The following is a 16895-nucleotide window of genomic DNA, read 5'->3' on the forward strand; positions in this document are numbered from 1 at the left end:
CCATGAACTTAAATGGATGTAATTGGGATTTTATTTACATTTGATTTACATATTACTGTATGTCTAATGTTTTAATTGGGCAGACGTTTGTGGGTTGCTCCATCCATTTTACCAGTCTTACCAGCATCTCCAAAACACACACACACACACACACATATATACAGTGTATATATATACAGTGTATATATATATATATATATATATATATATATATATATATATATATATATATATATGTATGTATATAATTTATAATTTATCTTATAAAACTGCACAAATTGAGACTATTACATCAATACATCACTGATGTCCAGCTACCCTTCCATCAAAAAGAATCATCACAAACTCTGCTTATGGAGGGTGAGAAGTATAATCAAACACACCTCTCACCCCAACCATGGTCTGTTTACTCCTCTACCATCTGGAAATGCCACAGCATTCTTCGCTGTCTCACTAGCAGTTTCAGGAACAGTTTCTTCCCATCAGCTGTCAGCCTTCTGAATTCTGAACTCTGGTGCTGAAGTGTACACTCCTATTCTGACCCATAAAAAAAAAAAAAAAAGGCTGTACAATATATATGCTGTTTGCATTCCTAAATACCATCTATATCTTATCATTTGCACTACCGCGGTAACTTGCCCTTACACCTCATTCAGAACTTGCCTCTTTGCACATTACTGACTAATTACTACATGCACCGTCTATATTTGCACTGAGCTGGTCTCTACTTTTTCTACCTTATACCTTGCACATATATATATATATGTATATATAAAAGCAAAGGATTGTCACACCGCATATTAACTTTGTTTCATTTATTACTGTTTACTTCTCTATGTAGTATTTTTTAATGTAGAAACATTTAATTTCATTATTTTTGCAGGAATCTTTTCTCTACAGCATTTCTTTGCATTTGCCTAAGACTTTTGTGCATGAATACAGCGTGTGTGTCTGTGTGTGTGCTTGTAATTTTAGTCTATACCCAAATTTTAGTACATGGTTGGCCATTTTCCAGAATTTAGCCACAGCCATATCTGACAAGGTTTTCCAGACTGCCACACAAGTAATTAGACATTACGCTGTCTTTACAAAGCCAATAACCATAGGTGTATTGTGGGAAATGAACCATTGTACATTCCATGTGCATTTTTTTTCTGTTTTTGCCAGGCTGGGAGAAAGACTGATTACCTTTGTAATAGCCATTTTGTACTTTCCTATTTGCCATTATGAAAACAATGTGTTAACTCATTTTGGCATTACTGACAAGCACTAATTTCCCACTAATTTCTCTCTAGGTAGCATGCTGGTTATTAGTAGATGCATTTTAGCACTAATTATGCCCTTGCTCATTCTTGCTCATTTGTTTTCACTGTCATTGTGCCAGTGAGCAATCTTTCCTATGTAAAATGTGGTCAGCATGAAATGAAGAAGAAATTACAGCTAGAGTAATTAGATCTGGTAGAAACGTTATATATTCTATAATCTAGCATATTCTCTGTGCCCCTTTCACACATTCTAGCATTTTCATCTCTATATCTTTGCACAATAGTTTGACCTTTACATTAAAAAATCAATATCATTAACCTGTATATTGACAGTGATGGCCTGAAATAAATCATCTGTAGATGAATGATGGAAAAATTGAAGGGTATATGCGAACCTCCTGACCTGTTCACCACAGTAAATGTGAATCAAATGATTGAATCAAAGCACCTAAAACAAAACTGAGCATGACTTTATCTAAAAGAAACATCACTGACTGGAGGAGTTATGATCATTTCTAGCGCACATTTACAAAGGCACTATGTTACCACTTCAGTTTAACATTCACTGTAAGGCTCCTTTGTTATTATAGCCTTTTTTGACACTTAAACTATATAGCTAAATGTCTGTGAACACCTGAGCATAACACCCAAATGTGCTTGTTGAACATCTCATTCCAGATTTAGTCCCCCTTTGCTGCTATAATAACCTCCACTCTTTTAGGAAGTCTTTCCACTAGATTTTGGAGCGTGGCTGGGGGGATTTGTCCTTTCAGCCAAGAGAGCATTAGTGAGGTCACGCACTGATATAGGTTGAGGAGGCCTGGGGCATAGTCAGCATTCCAGTTCATCCCGAAGGTGTTCAGTGGGGTTGAGTTCAGGGTTCTGTGCAGGACAATCAAGTTCTTCCAGTCCAACCTTGGCAAACCATGTCTTCAAAAAGCTCATTTTGTGCACAGGGACAATGTCACGCTGGAATAGACTTGGGCCTCTTAGTTCCAGTGAAGAGAAATTGTAATTCTACAGCATACAAAGACATACTATACAAGTGTGTGCTTCCAACTTTGTGGCAACCGTTTGAGGAAGGAACACATGTGTGTAATGGTCAAGTGTTCACAAACTTTTGGCCATAACTACTACAGTTACACACCACAAACACAAGAGGAACATATAAAAATGTAATAATAATAATAATAATAACACTATGTCACACTGTCTGTGAAGGATGACAGACAAATGGCAAATCTGCAAATCCCCCCTCTTATTAGATGCTTCAACATGGTCCCATAAACAGAGAGACACTAAGAAGTAAAGCAGATGTAAAACAAGACAACACAAAAAATGAGAAAGATGAGGAAAAGAGAAAAACAAACACAAATAAGATAATACAAATACAAATAGAGAAAATAATGGCAATGTAAAAGTAATATTAATAGTAACATTATTAACAATTAATAATTACAATCTACAACACCATCATTTGGGTTGTGTGTGTGAGTGTGTGTGTGTGTGTGTGTGTGTGTGAAATGTAAGGCCCGACTTTATAAAATGATATCAACACATCTGAGAAAGTCTAACACAGCTTCGCCATGGCAGTGAGCAGCACTGTTAATTTGTCACAAAACACATGATCTGTAATGTTAATCAACCATGTCATTTTTTTGTTAAAAAAAAAATTCTGATTCTTTCAGACAGAAGGAGACAGCTTATCATAACAAGCCATAATGTAATTACGTTAATGAATGTTATATTACTATTTAATCAAGCACTTATGTTTAATCTCATTTACATTATCGTTACATCATATAAAAAGGTGGACATAATTTCCCAGTATGTAAATTGCTGAACAGATAAACCAAAAAAGAAGACTAGTAAATAATTAATATTACATGAAGTTTTAATAACAATTTATCTACAAAACATACTGACATCACTGTATTCTGTTTAAGGAAAGTGCACTGTCACTGAAGCAAAAAAAACCAACAACAAAAAAAAAAAAAACATAGAAAATTTGCAGTCATATATAGCAAAGGCCCACCAAATGTTTTAAGTGCTGCTCTATACAAGAAAACTGAATTGGTTGATTTGAGTACACTTGGAGTGAATGTGGAAAGATATACAGTATTTTAGTCAATAATTAAGTAATTTCTTTTATTCATGCGCAGTCTCCTCTCTGTGTGTAAACATATTCTAGATGCCCGACCTTTTATTTGTTAGCTACAAAGTTTGGTTGTCTCATAATCAAGAGGGTTTGGGAGTCGGGCGCTGAAGGCCTGGAGAGAAGAATGGATACGCACCACTTCATTGACTGTGAGTTTGAGGCGATGGCGCAGTAAGCAGGAGAACAGGTCCAGAGGCTGCTGGCCTGGTGGAGACAGTCGGTTAACGCGGTCTCGGATCTCTAGCAGCTGCATGAGGGCAGAATCTTGTGAGCCCTGTGTGTACGGATAGTCCAGCTGCAGGATCAAGTCCCGGATTGCCTCCGGGTTGAAATGCATACTGTAACCAAAAACTTGTATGCTGTTGATTTTCATGTAACCCAAGTTTCTGGAAGGGTCTGCCATTTCCAAAGGTTCAAAGTAAATAGTCTCATTGGCAGTAGGACCTGATGTTTTAATGTGGCTTCTCAGATAAATGTGAATAGTCTCAAAGAACGTCTTCCACTTGTTGCCCAGAGTTAGGGTCCAGTTAAAACACTCAAGTGGAAGGTTCAGCTTAGTGGACTGCCAGTTTGGGAATTTGTTCTCATTTACAGGTATCAACCAACTCTCTGAATGGCTCCCACCAAAGGGGTTGATGAAAAGAGTAAGGGCAGGTTCCAAGGTGCTGTTCTTAGTAAGGCAAATCTGGAGGGAGATCCCCAGAAGCATGTGCACCAAGTTGGATTTGTACTTGTTGCTCTTTAGTGTGAGCAACATTCTCTTCCTCCATGAAGGGTCAAACCAGCTGTTGAGGCGCATATCATTGCTAATGAAGATAGCATGGACCTCTAGGCGACGATCAGCCCTCTGCAGGAGGTACCGCAGCTCTAGGTCCTGCAAGTCAGTCTCAAAGCCCAGGTAGTTGTCAGTGGAATCAGCCACCATAGGCCGACAGGTTCCTTGATTTAGCATGTAGCCAGTGTTGCAGCTACCGCAGCGAGTGTAGTTGTCACTGGCACAGGATGCACAAGCTGGACCCTCTCCTACAGAACATGGAGTGGGTGCCTGGCATGAGTATTGGTCATATGCGCAAATGCAGGTGTGCAGCTCCTCTGAGAAAAAGCCCAGCTGGTTGTTCTCTGAGCAGTAGAGTAATGACTGGAAGTAGTTCAGCCAGTATGACCGTGGCCTACATTGGAATTAGACAGAGTGAGGATTCAGTAATGTGTTAAAAGTAGAAATCTAGACCATATGTGTGGCTTAATTCCTCAGCTAGTTATGGTACTGTGTTTAATAATCGCAAAATCACCTCAGGGAGAAAATTAGACAAGCACTAGTGCACATAATTTGCTGTTAATTAAGATTTTAGCATTAGCACCTTATTGTAAGCCAAAATAATGTTTATACTTTTGTGAAAAAATGAAGATACTAATAGGCCTTTACACATACATCTTTGTATCACTGGCATTTTGTTCGTGCATGCAGGGATCTGTGAATTGTTTGAAGTATTCATAATTGGCACCAAACCCAACTAGAGAACCAAAAAAATAAACCAATATTCCGCATTTACAGCTCCTGATTCCCAGGCAAACATACAGCTTTTCTCTACTCAGTCCACTGGGATTTCAATCTGAAATATGGGCCACTTGGGTGAAGCAGCAATAATTTCAGTTCAAATTGTGCAGGGAACTCCCTGTACTAATAAAGGTATGACTGAGAGAAGAGTCTTCCCTAGTACCCTGTATTTCATGACCATGACCACTAATCATGACCATGACCACTAATCATGACCACTAATCTGGATGATAGAAAGTTGTACTTTTCTTGTTTATACCAGCTTACCATGCTACGTCTTAGCATACGTCTCCTCCTTTATGCTAATGGATGCAAAATAGACAATTAAATACGTTATTTAGACAATTAGTTTGCATGATAGTGCTTTAGCATAGAGAGTAGGTAATTTCCTTTATTGCTATATGATATACTGAGATATCCTCCATACTTTTGAGGATTTGAAGCATTTTAAAGTGCTGGGATACTGTTTATCATAGATGGCAGTATGGATGCATCAATAACATTTTTTTTTCAGACCAAGTGCATGTTTTTGGTACTTCCTGATACTGTTACCGATACTGAAACCAAAATGAGTAATCAATCATGGAACATTCTTTAGATCTGTTTATGTTTGCCCTGTTTCAGTAGTGGTGATGAAAACTGCACATGTGTGTCCACATGAATACACTACTAGACTCATTATTATAAAATTAGCTAGCTCATTTTAATGAAGTGAATTAATTAACTGCATTAGTTACCTTGAATCGAGTAGGGTTGCGATGGAGAAGAGTGGATTTTGATCCACTTCTGTCTGGAGATATTTTTCTCTCCTAGTTAGCATTTGCAGTAGCAGTGGTTGTTTCTGTGTGCTGCTAGCTGCTAGAACTCCTCATGCTGAGTTTTATCTTTAAGAAGTTTTTTTGTTTTTCACTGTCATTTTGTGATGTCTATTCATTAGCATGACAATGTACATTATGCTTACATCACACAGTAAGACATGGTATCAAATGTTGATATGGGAGCATATTTTATGAGTATGGGAAAAACTATGTCAGATTAATACCCAATACCAGTGCTGGTAATGATGCATCTCTAGATGGCAAGCATTTTTCCTTGTACTGAAGCCTACATGCCAAACAAAGTACTGGTGTTATACTGCTTTCTCAATCAGTATGCATTTTTGTCCAGCAATTTAATTCCCTCCTGCTATTTTTTTTCGAGTTCTGTTTGTTTCATATTGTATTTGCACCCGCTTTGTGTGGTTGTTTACTTTTACTTTGATTGTGCTTTAAGTTCTTCAACTTAATTGTGCGTGTTATCTCAGCTGGAGTTGGCTTTCTCTTTTTTCTGTTTTTTTTTTTTTTTTGTTATAATTATTGTTATATTTTGGATGTGTATTAAGTCAAACACAAATGCTTTTGTGGTTGATGTTTCCTGCTGTCTCTTTAAAGCTATTTTTCTAACCTAGGTTTCTAACCACTGCATTTAACTTAATGTTTACTTTTCTGTGTATTTAATCTTATTGTTTAACACTCCAACTTTTTTAAACAAATTGAGTCTTTACACTTTTAAATGCATATTTAATTTAATTTTGTTTATTTATTAATTTTTTTTTTTTAGGGGACAGCTGTCCAGCACATCAAATGCTTTTACTAGCATTAAAACTGTTCACTCAACTGAAGTTCCCAAGGTGGCTTGTAATTCATTATGAGTAATTCTTTACAGAACCTGTTAGCCATTCTGGTTCATGTAGGAAAAAAAAAGAAACATCTCATTCCTGAATTAGCTGTTAGCCAACTCCATAGAGCCTTGATGAGAAAATAACAAGGTGGTTGTGCTCACTTTTCACGTGGTAAGTTGATAAGGGGCTGCTTTTGACACCTCTTGCTCAGACTGAAGAGCTTGTAGACAACTCGCTGGGCCCTCCTGAACAGACCCTTCATGCTGCTCTCTAGCAGCTCATAGCGCCGCTGAAACATGCCATCCAGCAGCCATAAGTGGTGGATTGCAGAGGCGTTGAGGTAGAAGTTCTGTGGCAGCCTCATCAGAAATGACTTGAACTCATCTGGTGGAGATATGGAAAAACATATGCTTTCTCCAAGGCAGGGACAGTGTGGTGATATAAACCGCCAACACAGTTTCTATGGGGCCGCCCCCAGCATTTCATTTTAGTTGATGGAGCAGAACATTGAATGACTTTGATATCTCTCAGAGAAGGACATATTTATGACATAGTTTATAAAACTACTTATGTCTGGCACTTCCCACATTTTCCCCTACAGTAGCTCTTATAATATGTAAAAAATAATTGCATTCAAAGATGTACCAGGGAAAAAAAAAAAACATATGCAAATTGTTATCCATTTGTTCACTGCATTTAACTATGTCCATACATACCTGATTCCTTGAATTCTTTGTAAAGGAATTCCCATGATTCCGAGATTCGAAGAAGGCTCTCTTGCATGGCTTGAATATCCATGTAGGGACAATTACATTCTGGGAACTTTGGGTCACACTTGCACCAGCAGTCATTATCCCGGCACACAAAGTCACCTTCTCCATTGCAGGCAATGTAGCCAAGAGCTGCCTGGACAAAGGTATGTCTGAGGTAGTCTGGCAGAATGACCTGCAAACCTTAAAGAAGAGACGTTGTGAAAAGAAATCCTGTTAACATTACATCAGCCCCAAAATATGCATCATATGATTCATGAGACATATGAAACAATATGAAGCATGAGATATGCACAATATATGAAATGACATATCAGGACAAGCACACATCAAACTAGAAAATAATTTAATAATTGACAGTGTCTGATATTGTACAGAAATGCACAGAAAATTGAATTATATGAAATCTCTAGTTAAGACCAGGCTCCATGGGCAAAAATGGTGATTTTCCTTCCAGTCATTTTTTTTTCTGATTTCACTTCTATCCTTCATACATCCACAAGATGTAAAATTAGATTGGAAGTCACCCTGTTACTTTTGTAAATGTCATAGAAACCTCCACAAGCAGCAAGCAAAGAGATTTTGTATGGTAGCATCTAGAAAGCTTTGTGCTAGATGATTTGGTTCAGTTCATAGCAAGCAATTCTAAAACGAAGGGGAGGAGTCTAAGGACGGATTGTATACTGTTTACTGCTGTGTTGCTGCTTTTGTCAGCATTCACAGTTAGAAGAAAAAGGTTACAAAACTTGGTAGGCTTTTAGTAGCTAGTTAGTTGTATGTGCTTATTTGTTACAGATACAGGCCCCTAGAAGGAGGCTAGACGGCCCTCATTCACCCTGTGGGTTGAGCACTAAACAGCACCCTCCCCACCACTGAAAGGTCCCATGGAGCCCAGTCGTGAGGGACGCGGGCAACCAGTGGAACGCTTCACAGCCAAGAACATCCAAAAAAACAACCACATCATATCAGCAGGTCCTGACGACAACATTGCAGGAATACAAACTTCAGTTCCACCATCAGCCCCCAACCTTTTCAGGGCACAAAGCCTTGTCAGTATCAGATCCAATTAAGTTTCATGCTCTATTCCAAGAAGTTTATTTCACTCAGACAAACGTGTGGTTAAAAAAGTAGACCCAACACAGTAATTCATTCAGAAGAATGATGTTGGTTTGACTGATTATAGATCTAAGAAGGCTGAACTGGTTACATAAGTATATAAATAAATAGGGCAGTACTGGCATCCCGACCAGGGTGTATTTCTGCTTCATACTCAGTGTTCAAGGGATAGGCTCCAGATGCACCGTGATCCTGACCAGGATAAACCAGTTACTCAATATGAATGAATGAATGAATCAATCAATCAATCAATCAATCTACAAATCAATGAATGATGCATTAACTACTTTCAATTTGACCTTCTGAACACAGGCCAACAAAGAGAATCCAGAAGAGATTACTACCTTGCAAGTGGACTTTGTTTTCAGGACTCTGAACTAAAACCGAACTGACAGAATCAAGGTTGTCATAGTTACTGCATCCAAGAGGGCCAGTCCTTGTTTCAGTTACCTGCACAACAAAAGACAGATCATGAAATAAAAAAAAAACAGTTAAAAGAGCAAGACAGGTACAATGCCTTATACTACATTTAGCATTCCCATAAAATATAAAATCAATATGTTTAAGTGAAGGAAGTAAAATATTATTTGTACTTGTATTTGTATAATTACTTGTATTTCTTAGCACTCTTTTAAATCTTTCCAACATAACCTAGTTAAGATATTATGTGTGCTGTGGCCCCACAAATCAGTCTTTTTCTGAGTACTAAGACCTATTCCCAGTCGGGACTCTGGACTCTTCTGTAATCTGTTGTATTTCCATGTCTTGTCATTGCTCTGTGCTTTACTGAGCCTTTAACTGTTTCCTCTTGTTCTAGTGTTTTATTTTCTTACATTTGTGCTAAGAAATTCTCTTGCATTAATAAAAAATTTCATATTGTGAAACTCACATATCTTAACGGTCCTCCGAAATCTGTTCAACCACTTTATTGAATTATTGCTGAAGGGGTTTCTTACATCCTGCAACATATTATTTCATCATCTCTTCTTCAACCTTAAGGAATTTAGTAACTTTCTTGATGACATTCTTTGACATGCATAAAAATTTGGCTAATTATTTTTTCTTGCTGCAAAACAATTTCTGATATGTGATTATGGATCATTAAGGTTGTATCTTTTTGTTTTATTTTGTAATAAAATTCTGACTTTTTAGTTTAAACTTCTTTTGTCGTCATGTCTGTTTTTGCTTTAGTTCATGGTTTCCCACATTACACACAACCTGTTACCTGCTGATAGTGGTGCAGTGGAAATTAGCCTTCACTTCATCTTTACCTAAAGAGAGTGATGCATTAGCTCTTTATCTGTACACTCTGCTCAAACAGATCAGCTTCCACAGCTACCACCACCATCAACAAGATCATGCTCTTCACATTATATTTATGGTATTTGGCAGACTTATAGAAGTGAAAGGACATTACATTTATACAACTGAACAGTTGAGGGTTATAGACCCAGTAGGGGCAGCTTGGTAGTGCTGGGATTTGAACTTATGAACTTCCAACCTTTAGGCCAATGCCTTAGCCAATGCCTTAAACTCTGGGGACTGTTGCATGTGAAAATCCCAGGAGGTCATCAGTTTCTGAAATACTCAAAGCAGTTGTTTGATGTTAACATTAACTGAAGCTCTTGACCTGTATCTACATGATTTTCTGCATTGTGCTTCTGCCACCTGATTGGCTTATTGGATAACTGCATAAATAAGCAGATGTACAGGTGTTCCTAATAAAGTAGATGGTGAGTGTATGGCACACAGGCAAGTGTACAGACCTACAAAAAGTGCAGACATTAAATACAATACAATAAACAATTAATTCAATACAGACACAAAGACCACATGCAATGCTATCCGTTAAAGGCAAAATCAGTTCTGCTTATTTGTTATAGATGGCTTGTTAAAAAGAGTGACTGCTTTTGGGAAAATAAAAGTCCTGATGTCACGTCTACTGCTTCTGATGGAGCAGTACTGTAGATAGTTTCAGAAACTGATAGTTTCCTGGGTGTGTGGGGTCCATGTTGAAATTCTCTTCTCACTTCTTGTCCCTGAAGTCATGCAGCTCCTGAACTGATACCTGCTGCTGAAGAGTCAGCCGTTCCGCTGTGCAAACAATTCACTGCAGTCTTGACTTTAAGCAGAAGGAGGCTGAGCTGAACTGCATAGTTATTGATGAGGTTCAGATGCTCTCAGTGATGACAGTGTAGAGCTGAGAGAGAGCTGGTTGACAGTTATTGAGTTTCTGCAACTCCCATTAAAAAAAAAAAAAAACATTAGCTGATAATGCTTTTTTGATTATGGTTGTTTTGGTATGGCATTGTTGTGTTTATTCCCCATTTGAGAACTTGAGGAATTTGAATTCCCCTACCTTGCTCATTGCACAGTTTTTGATTTCATGGGGGGGTGAAGGGGAGATGGTTTCTTGTAAAAATCAATTACAATCTCTCCTGTTTTTTTTTTTTTTTTTTTTTTTTTTTTTTTGTGTGTGTGTGTGTGTTGATCTCCAGGATGTTTTCAGTACAGCACAAAGCCAGATGGGCCACTTCTCTCTTGTAGGCACACTCATCATTGATGCTAATGAGGCCTATAATAGCTGTGTCATCTGCAAATTTTATCAGCTTGATGGAAGGGTCGCTAGATGTGCAATTCTTGGTTTACAAGGTGTAGAGGAGAAGAAAGAGTGCACAGCCTTTTGGAGCCCCTGTGGTAATAGATAGGGGTTCTGACTGGTAGGGTTCTATCTGTACAAAGTGACTATTGTCTGACAGGAAATCAACAATCCACTGTCAAATGGAGGGTTCTACATCCCGTTGTAGCAGTTTGCTATGGAGCCATTCTGGAACAACTGTATAAAGGCTGTCTACAAACATGACTCTGGCACTGGAACCTGGAGTGTCCAGAAGATTGAGTATGTAGTGTAGACTCAGGTTGACTGCATCATCAGCTGAGTTGCTTGTCATATATGTAAAATGTAGAGAATCAAGGATAGGATCGGTGATGGACTTAAGATGAAAAAGATCCAGTGTTTCAAAGCATTTCGTGATTATTGATGTTAAGGCTACAAGCCTATAGTCATTAACACCAGTTAAATTTTCCTTCACTACTTCTACACAGGATTACTGGTTATAGGTCTTGGACTCCAGTGCAGTCTCAAGATTTGTTTGTGTATTTGTCCCTGACCTACTGGCATTTGTGTTTGGACTTTGTCTTGGCCATTGGTCTTGCTAAATATGGTCTTGGTCTGAGAGTTTGTACAAATAATGTTCATATTCAGTTTGACAAGAAGTATCACCTTCTTCTAGAAAACATTATCTAACCACTGATGCAATGAACAAATGAAGCCAACTAGTTGAATTAAAGGCTTGGCCTTGAAAAGGAATTGATGGTTTTCAGGCTAGATTTTGACTAGGTCCTAATTTCATTTGGACTCAGGACTTAACCTCAGCCCCCCAAGACTCGGTCTTGACTCAGTCTCAGCTAGTCCTGGTCTAAGAATTGTCTTGGACAAGACAAGTTTTGTGGTCTTGACTACAGCCCTATTTCTCATTAATATGACACTGAACATTGCTAGTAAATGGGGGACCTTCAGGATGGACTTTTTCCTAAAAGGTTTTGGTGCTTAAAGAAAGAAGATGGCATACTGCCATTGTAAGTAAGCAGAAATGCATGTAACTGATTTTCATTTTCCTCAGAGCAGTATCAGTTGGGTAATTTCTTTTTGATTTAGCCTGTCAGATTGTGACATTTCCAGGCTGACAGGAAGACAGGGTAAGTCATGGCTTGCTGCTGCCACTCAATCATAATCTCACAGATGAATGCAGTGGTAGTAACACAGGCTGACTTCCATGCACACGCTTATGGAGTATAAACATTAGTGTTCTGTTACAAGATGACACTTTTCTATCTCGAATGCATGGATCTAGTACACTTAAAGTTGCATACTTTACATAGAGATTAATAGAGGATCAATTGGTAGCAATTTATATGAAGCCCATATTCATAAAGTATTATAACTGTGCTTATAATTCTAAATTTTCACAATGATAATGATTCTTAGCATTTTCTTAACACTCATAATGTCTCATCAAGATCTAATAATGAGCTATAAATAATTGCTTGGTAATTTATAAACATTCTGTATCAGAGTTAGTATTTATTATAATGTGTCATGCAGCAGAAGCAGATGCAGTTTATATGCTTTTATTAAAACAATGAGTGGATTGCAAACAATCCAGAAAAACATGGGACAAAATCATGGTCAAAAAACATGCAGAGCAAACAGAAAAGACTAGGAAAATTAGACTCAAACCGTCTAATTTTTGTGTTGTGTGTGTTGTGTGTAGCTACGTTTCCATCCAACGATTTATTTTTATTTTTTTGTGAAAAAAGGATTAGCGCGTTGAAATTTTTACCAATATAGCTGATGGAAATGCAAATTATCGAAAAAATTTCACAAGTGTCGACATAATCTTTTTTTCGTTTAACTTTAGCGCATAAATTTATTCATCCATCAGTGGAGGAATAGGGATGTGCATGCCATCCAGCGCACCATAATCCTGTGGCACATGATGCACCAAGGAATTACGGTATGCAATTTCATTGGCCCCTCTACATTCGGCAGCCTGATATAATGCTGCATTAACTTTTCTTTAATAGCTGTGCACACAGCATATACCCTCCGATGGACGGTCATTTTACTAACCCCAAAAGTTTCCCCCACTACTCTGTCCTCAGCGCAGGTTGCCAGCTTGTACAGGGCAATGGAAATCTGCTTTCAGGTCGGAACCAATGGTCTGTGGCAAACTGCGATGGGCGCAGCTCTCCACCACTACGTCCCAGACCCATGGGATTCATCGCAGTTACTTGGAGCCCTATCAGACAAGCAGTTGCTCCAGAAGAAAAACAAAATCTAATAGGATGGATATCTGCATTTATCTTTACAAGATGCATGATATGTACAAGAAAAGCACAATGATAAGTAATACTTTCCAAACTTACAACAGCTGCTAGGTAAGTTTTGTTGAAAAATGCCTAATGGCAGGTTACATACAACCTGAGCCTGTGTCTGTTGTTTTCCCGTAACATGTGGTATTAACAGCCTGTACCTCACATAATACACTTGGCTTTGGATTAGATGAGTTTCCAAATTTGGGCATTAAACCAATTAAATCTGCAATTCTACAGAATTCTGTAAAACAACTTTATAAATAGTTGCAGATGTTACAGTTATGTTGCCTGCTGATGGGCCAAATAATTTTTTTTGTTGTGGAGACAGAAAAGTAGTATATTATATAGTTTATATGTTTTATGTCCAATATGTATCACTTTAATAGGAACACCTGTACATCTGGCCATTCATGCAGTTATCCAGTGAGCCAAATCACATGGCAATCAGTGCAATGTATAAAACCATGCAGATGCAGGTCCAGAGTTTCAGTTAATGTTCACATCAAACATCTGCATGTATAAAAACTGTAACTTTGTCTGTGCCATGGCTGTTGGTACCAAACAGGCTGGTTTGAGCGTTTTAGAAACTGCTGATCTCCTGGAAATTCCATGTACAACAGAATGTTGTAAAAAAAAAAAAGAATGGTGCAAAAGAAAAAAGAAAAAATCCAATGAGCGACAACTCTGCTTGTGGAAATGCCTTGTTGGTGCAAGAGGCCAGAGGAGAATGGCCAGATTCGTTCGAGCTGGCAGGAATATGGTAACTCAGATAACCACTCTTTACAACCATGGTTCCACTCCTTCCAGCCAAGAACAGAACCCTGAGGCTACAGTGGGTAGAGGCTCACCCAAACACGCCAGTTGAAAATTGGACTGTCCAGTTAGATTTAATTGATTTACCCTCCATGTGAACCTGCCTTTAATATTGCGCTCATTTACAGTGCTATTAGGAACCAAGAGCTTGCTCATTAATACATCTTTAAAATGCAGAATGAGAAATTTCAGTTAAAGAGAGGCAGGAGAAAAGAATGCCACTGTGTTGAAAGCCGCATTACAGTTTTCCATATTAAAGGCTGTGGAATCATAAGAGAGTGAGAGACCATTAGTGGCTCTAACAAGAGCCCACTCACTGCTATGCTGAGATTGGTCATGAGATGATAGATTAATAAGACTTGAACAGGACAGTTGGGCCAAATTAAGCTGGCAGATGAAGTGAATAGATTATAAATAGTATAAAGACAAAGTCTCAATTAGTGAATGTGAAATGAATGACTGATTGCACATAGCACTGTTATCCAGAGATGCCTCTGCCGCCAAGTCTAGTTCTTCTTGTTATTAATTTGTATGCCTGAAATATCCTTAAAACCTAATTAAAACAGGAAGGAAGTTGTTGAAGAGAAACTACTGCAGACATTTGGCCTTGCTGTGACCTTGACCCTGTTTGGATCAATTCCAAAATCTAATCAATTCATCTGCTGGTCACAATGAAAATTCCACATATATCCTACAAACCATAAATTCAACCACTCGTTCTTGAGATATCATGATAAGGAGAATCATGAACAGAAGCATAGATGGATGGACAGACACACAGTCAACTTGAAACAGAATTCTCCTGCCACTAGGTGGTGGAGGCTTTCTGCTTTCAAGTTGTTACATAAAAAGCCAAGGAACACTTTAGTGTGGTGGCACACTGGCAAAGAGAGAAAGAGAAAGAGACTGCTTAGAAAAAGTGATGGAAAGTTTTGGCTGTGTGACCAGCTGAGCATGTTCCTGCAACACACAGAGATTCATCCTTGTCCCCTCAGGAACCAGGCCAGCTGGTGCTCTCTGAACAACCCAAAGCTCCCATCACCACACTTTTTATGGTGCCAGCATGGGTGAGGAACCGGAAGTGAGAATGATAGGGCTCGTATTCCCTTGCTTTGCGAACACAGACCTCTACCTCTTGTCTTATTTGCTTCGTGGCCTCTGCCAGCTGGATTGCGTCCACCAGAGAGTCAGGCTGGTGTCACTACACCTACTCCACTGTGCTGTGCAGTGAACTGCTTCAGGACCACTTATTCAACAAACTCTATTCTCTGGCTTCTCAGGGTAGGGCCCCTGTTGCCACAGTGGTAGTTGATTTCATATCACAATCTAAAATCAAGGAAAGGTGTGAATGAATTAGAAATAAATTTAATCCTGAGAGTAGAGAAGAAATTAGAAGAGAGTATAATAAAAGACAGGAAGAGAGTATAAAGATAGGATTAGAGAGATTAGTGATGTCAGTCAAGATGAGAATGCTGTAGTCAACCCGTGGACCATGACCTGGATGACGAACCAGCATCCAGTATTTCAGTGGATCAAAGTGAGCACTCAGAAAATACAAAAAAAAAGCAGAACAAACTGACATTAAAAAAAGAAGGAGAAAAACATTGCCTGTTGCAGTCAATCACATGCATTGATGTGTCTTGTTTATAGCCACGAGGTAATCACCAATGGGTTAAACATTAACTGTTGTCACCACTCAGTCATGCTAGTACTATCAAAATCTTTGTATGAAAGGATTTTTTTGTAGCTGGACCTTTGAAGACATCTGCTCTAGAGCTTCCAAGAACATGGAAGTGCTGACAGATTTTTGTTTTCAAAGCTCAGTGTGAAGATAATCATAAATATCAACATGACATTCACAGAAAACCTGTCTAGAGTTCATTGTGAGTCCATGTGAGTGAACAGGTAAATTGATATGTTTCAAAGAACATCTTCTAAGAGACACTGAGGTTATGCTTTCATGGGCAGATTTGAAGGGTGTCAGGCCAGATTTGGAAGATGGTCAATTTATGAGCAAAATGGTGCCAGCCAGTCACAAAACAGCTTGTGTCGTTCCACATTAGGAAACAAGCTGTGCAGAACCATGCTGGAGCAATGCATCATGACTTTGTAAAGGCTCTTTTACACCCACCAGCGCACTAAAAGGATTTGCTGCAAAATGAGTTGCTAAATTTCTCTTTCACATAACCCAATGGGGGAGAGCCAGGAGCCATATTCCTCACTCGAGTCCCATTTAATTTGGAATTCACACAGCAAAACATTTGCTTCTGTCTGTCCTGTGAATTTCAGGCATGGGTCAAAGCTCAGTAGAAATGATGCACGTGTCAAAAGTCCCTGATTCATTCTCCTCCACTGATGGAGTTGCACTACACTGTCACACTCACTGCTCCCATCACTCAAGGAACATCTCAGCTGTCTGTGCACAAACGCATGCCTTAATAAGAGCAAGAGCAACTGTAAGTAAGTAAAAAACCTCCACCAAGTGAGTTCCCTTAATGACTAACCGCAATAAAAATGTCTAAGTGCAACAATTGTGGGTTGTCAAGGCAAGGAGCTTCTTCATGTAATGAAATGAGAAGGCATAATAAAGGGGTGGCCCAGAATAGGAGCATCACCCCAC

At 38.6% G+C, this 16895-nt stretch overlaps 1 protein-coding gene across 1 annotated transcript in view; it reads right to left on the reverse strand.

The window, feature by feature from the left end:
- Positions 1-325: 325 nt before the first annotated feature.
- The window catches only part of brinp3a.2 (bone morphogenetic protein/retinoic acid inducible neural-specific 3a, tandem duplicate 2), a 54102-nt gene continuing 37532 nt past the window's right edge, over positions 326-16895 (reverse strand). The window contains exons 5-8 of the mRNA XM_026933450.3: positions 8869-8974; positions 7355-7591; positions 6800-7022; positions 326-4592 (exon numbers count right to left, since the gene is read on the reverse strand). Of these exons, the coding sequence (XP_026789251.1) occupies positions 3476-4592; positions 6800-7022; positions 7355-7591; positions 8869-8974 (1683 nt within the window). The 3' untranslated portion in view covers positions 326-3475. The remainder of the gene's footprint in view (positions 4593-6799; positions 7023-7354; positions 7592-8868; positions 8975-16895) is intronic.

Source organism: Pangasianodon hypophthalmus, chromosome 2, assembly GCF_027358585.1.
Source record: "Pangasianodon hypophthalmus isolate fPanHyp1 chromosome 2, fPanHyp1.pri, whole genome shotgun sequence".
Lineage (NCBI taxonomy): Eukaryota > Metazoa > Chordata > Actinopteri > Siluriformes > Pangasiidae > Pangasianodon > Pangasianodon hypophthalmus.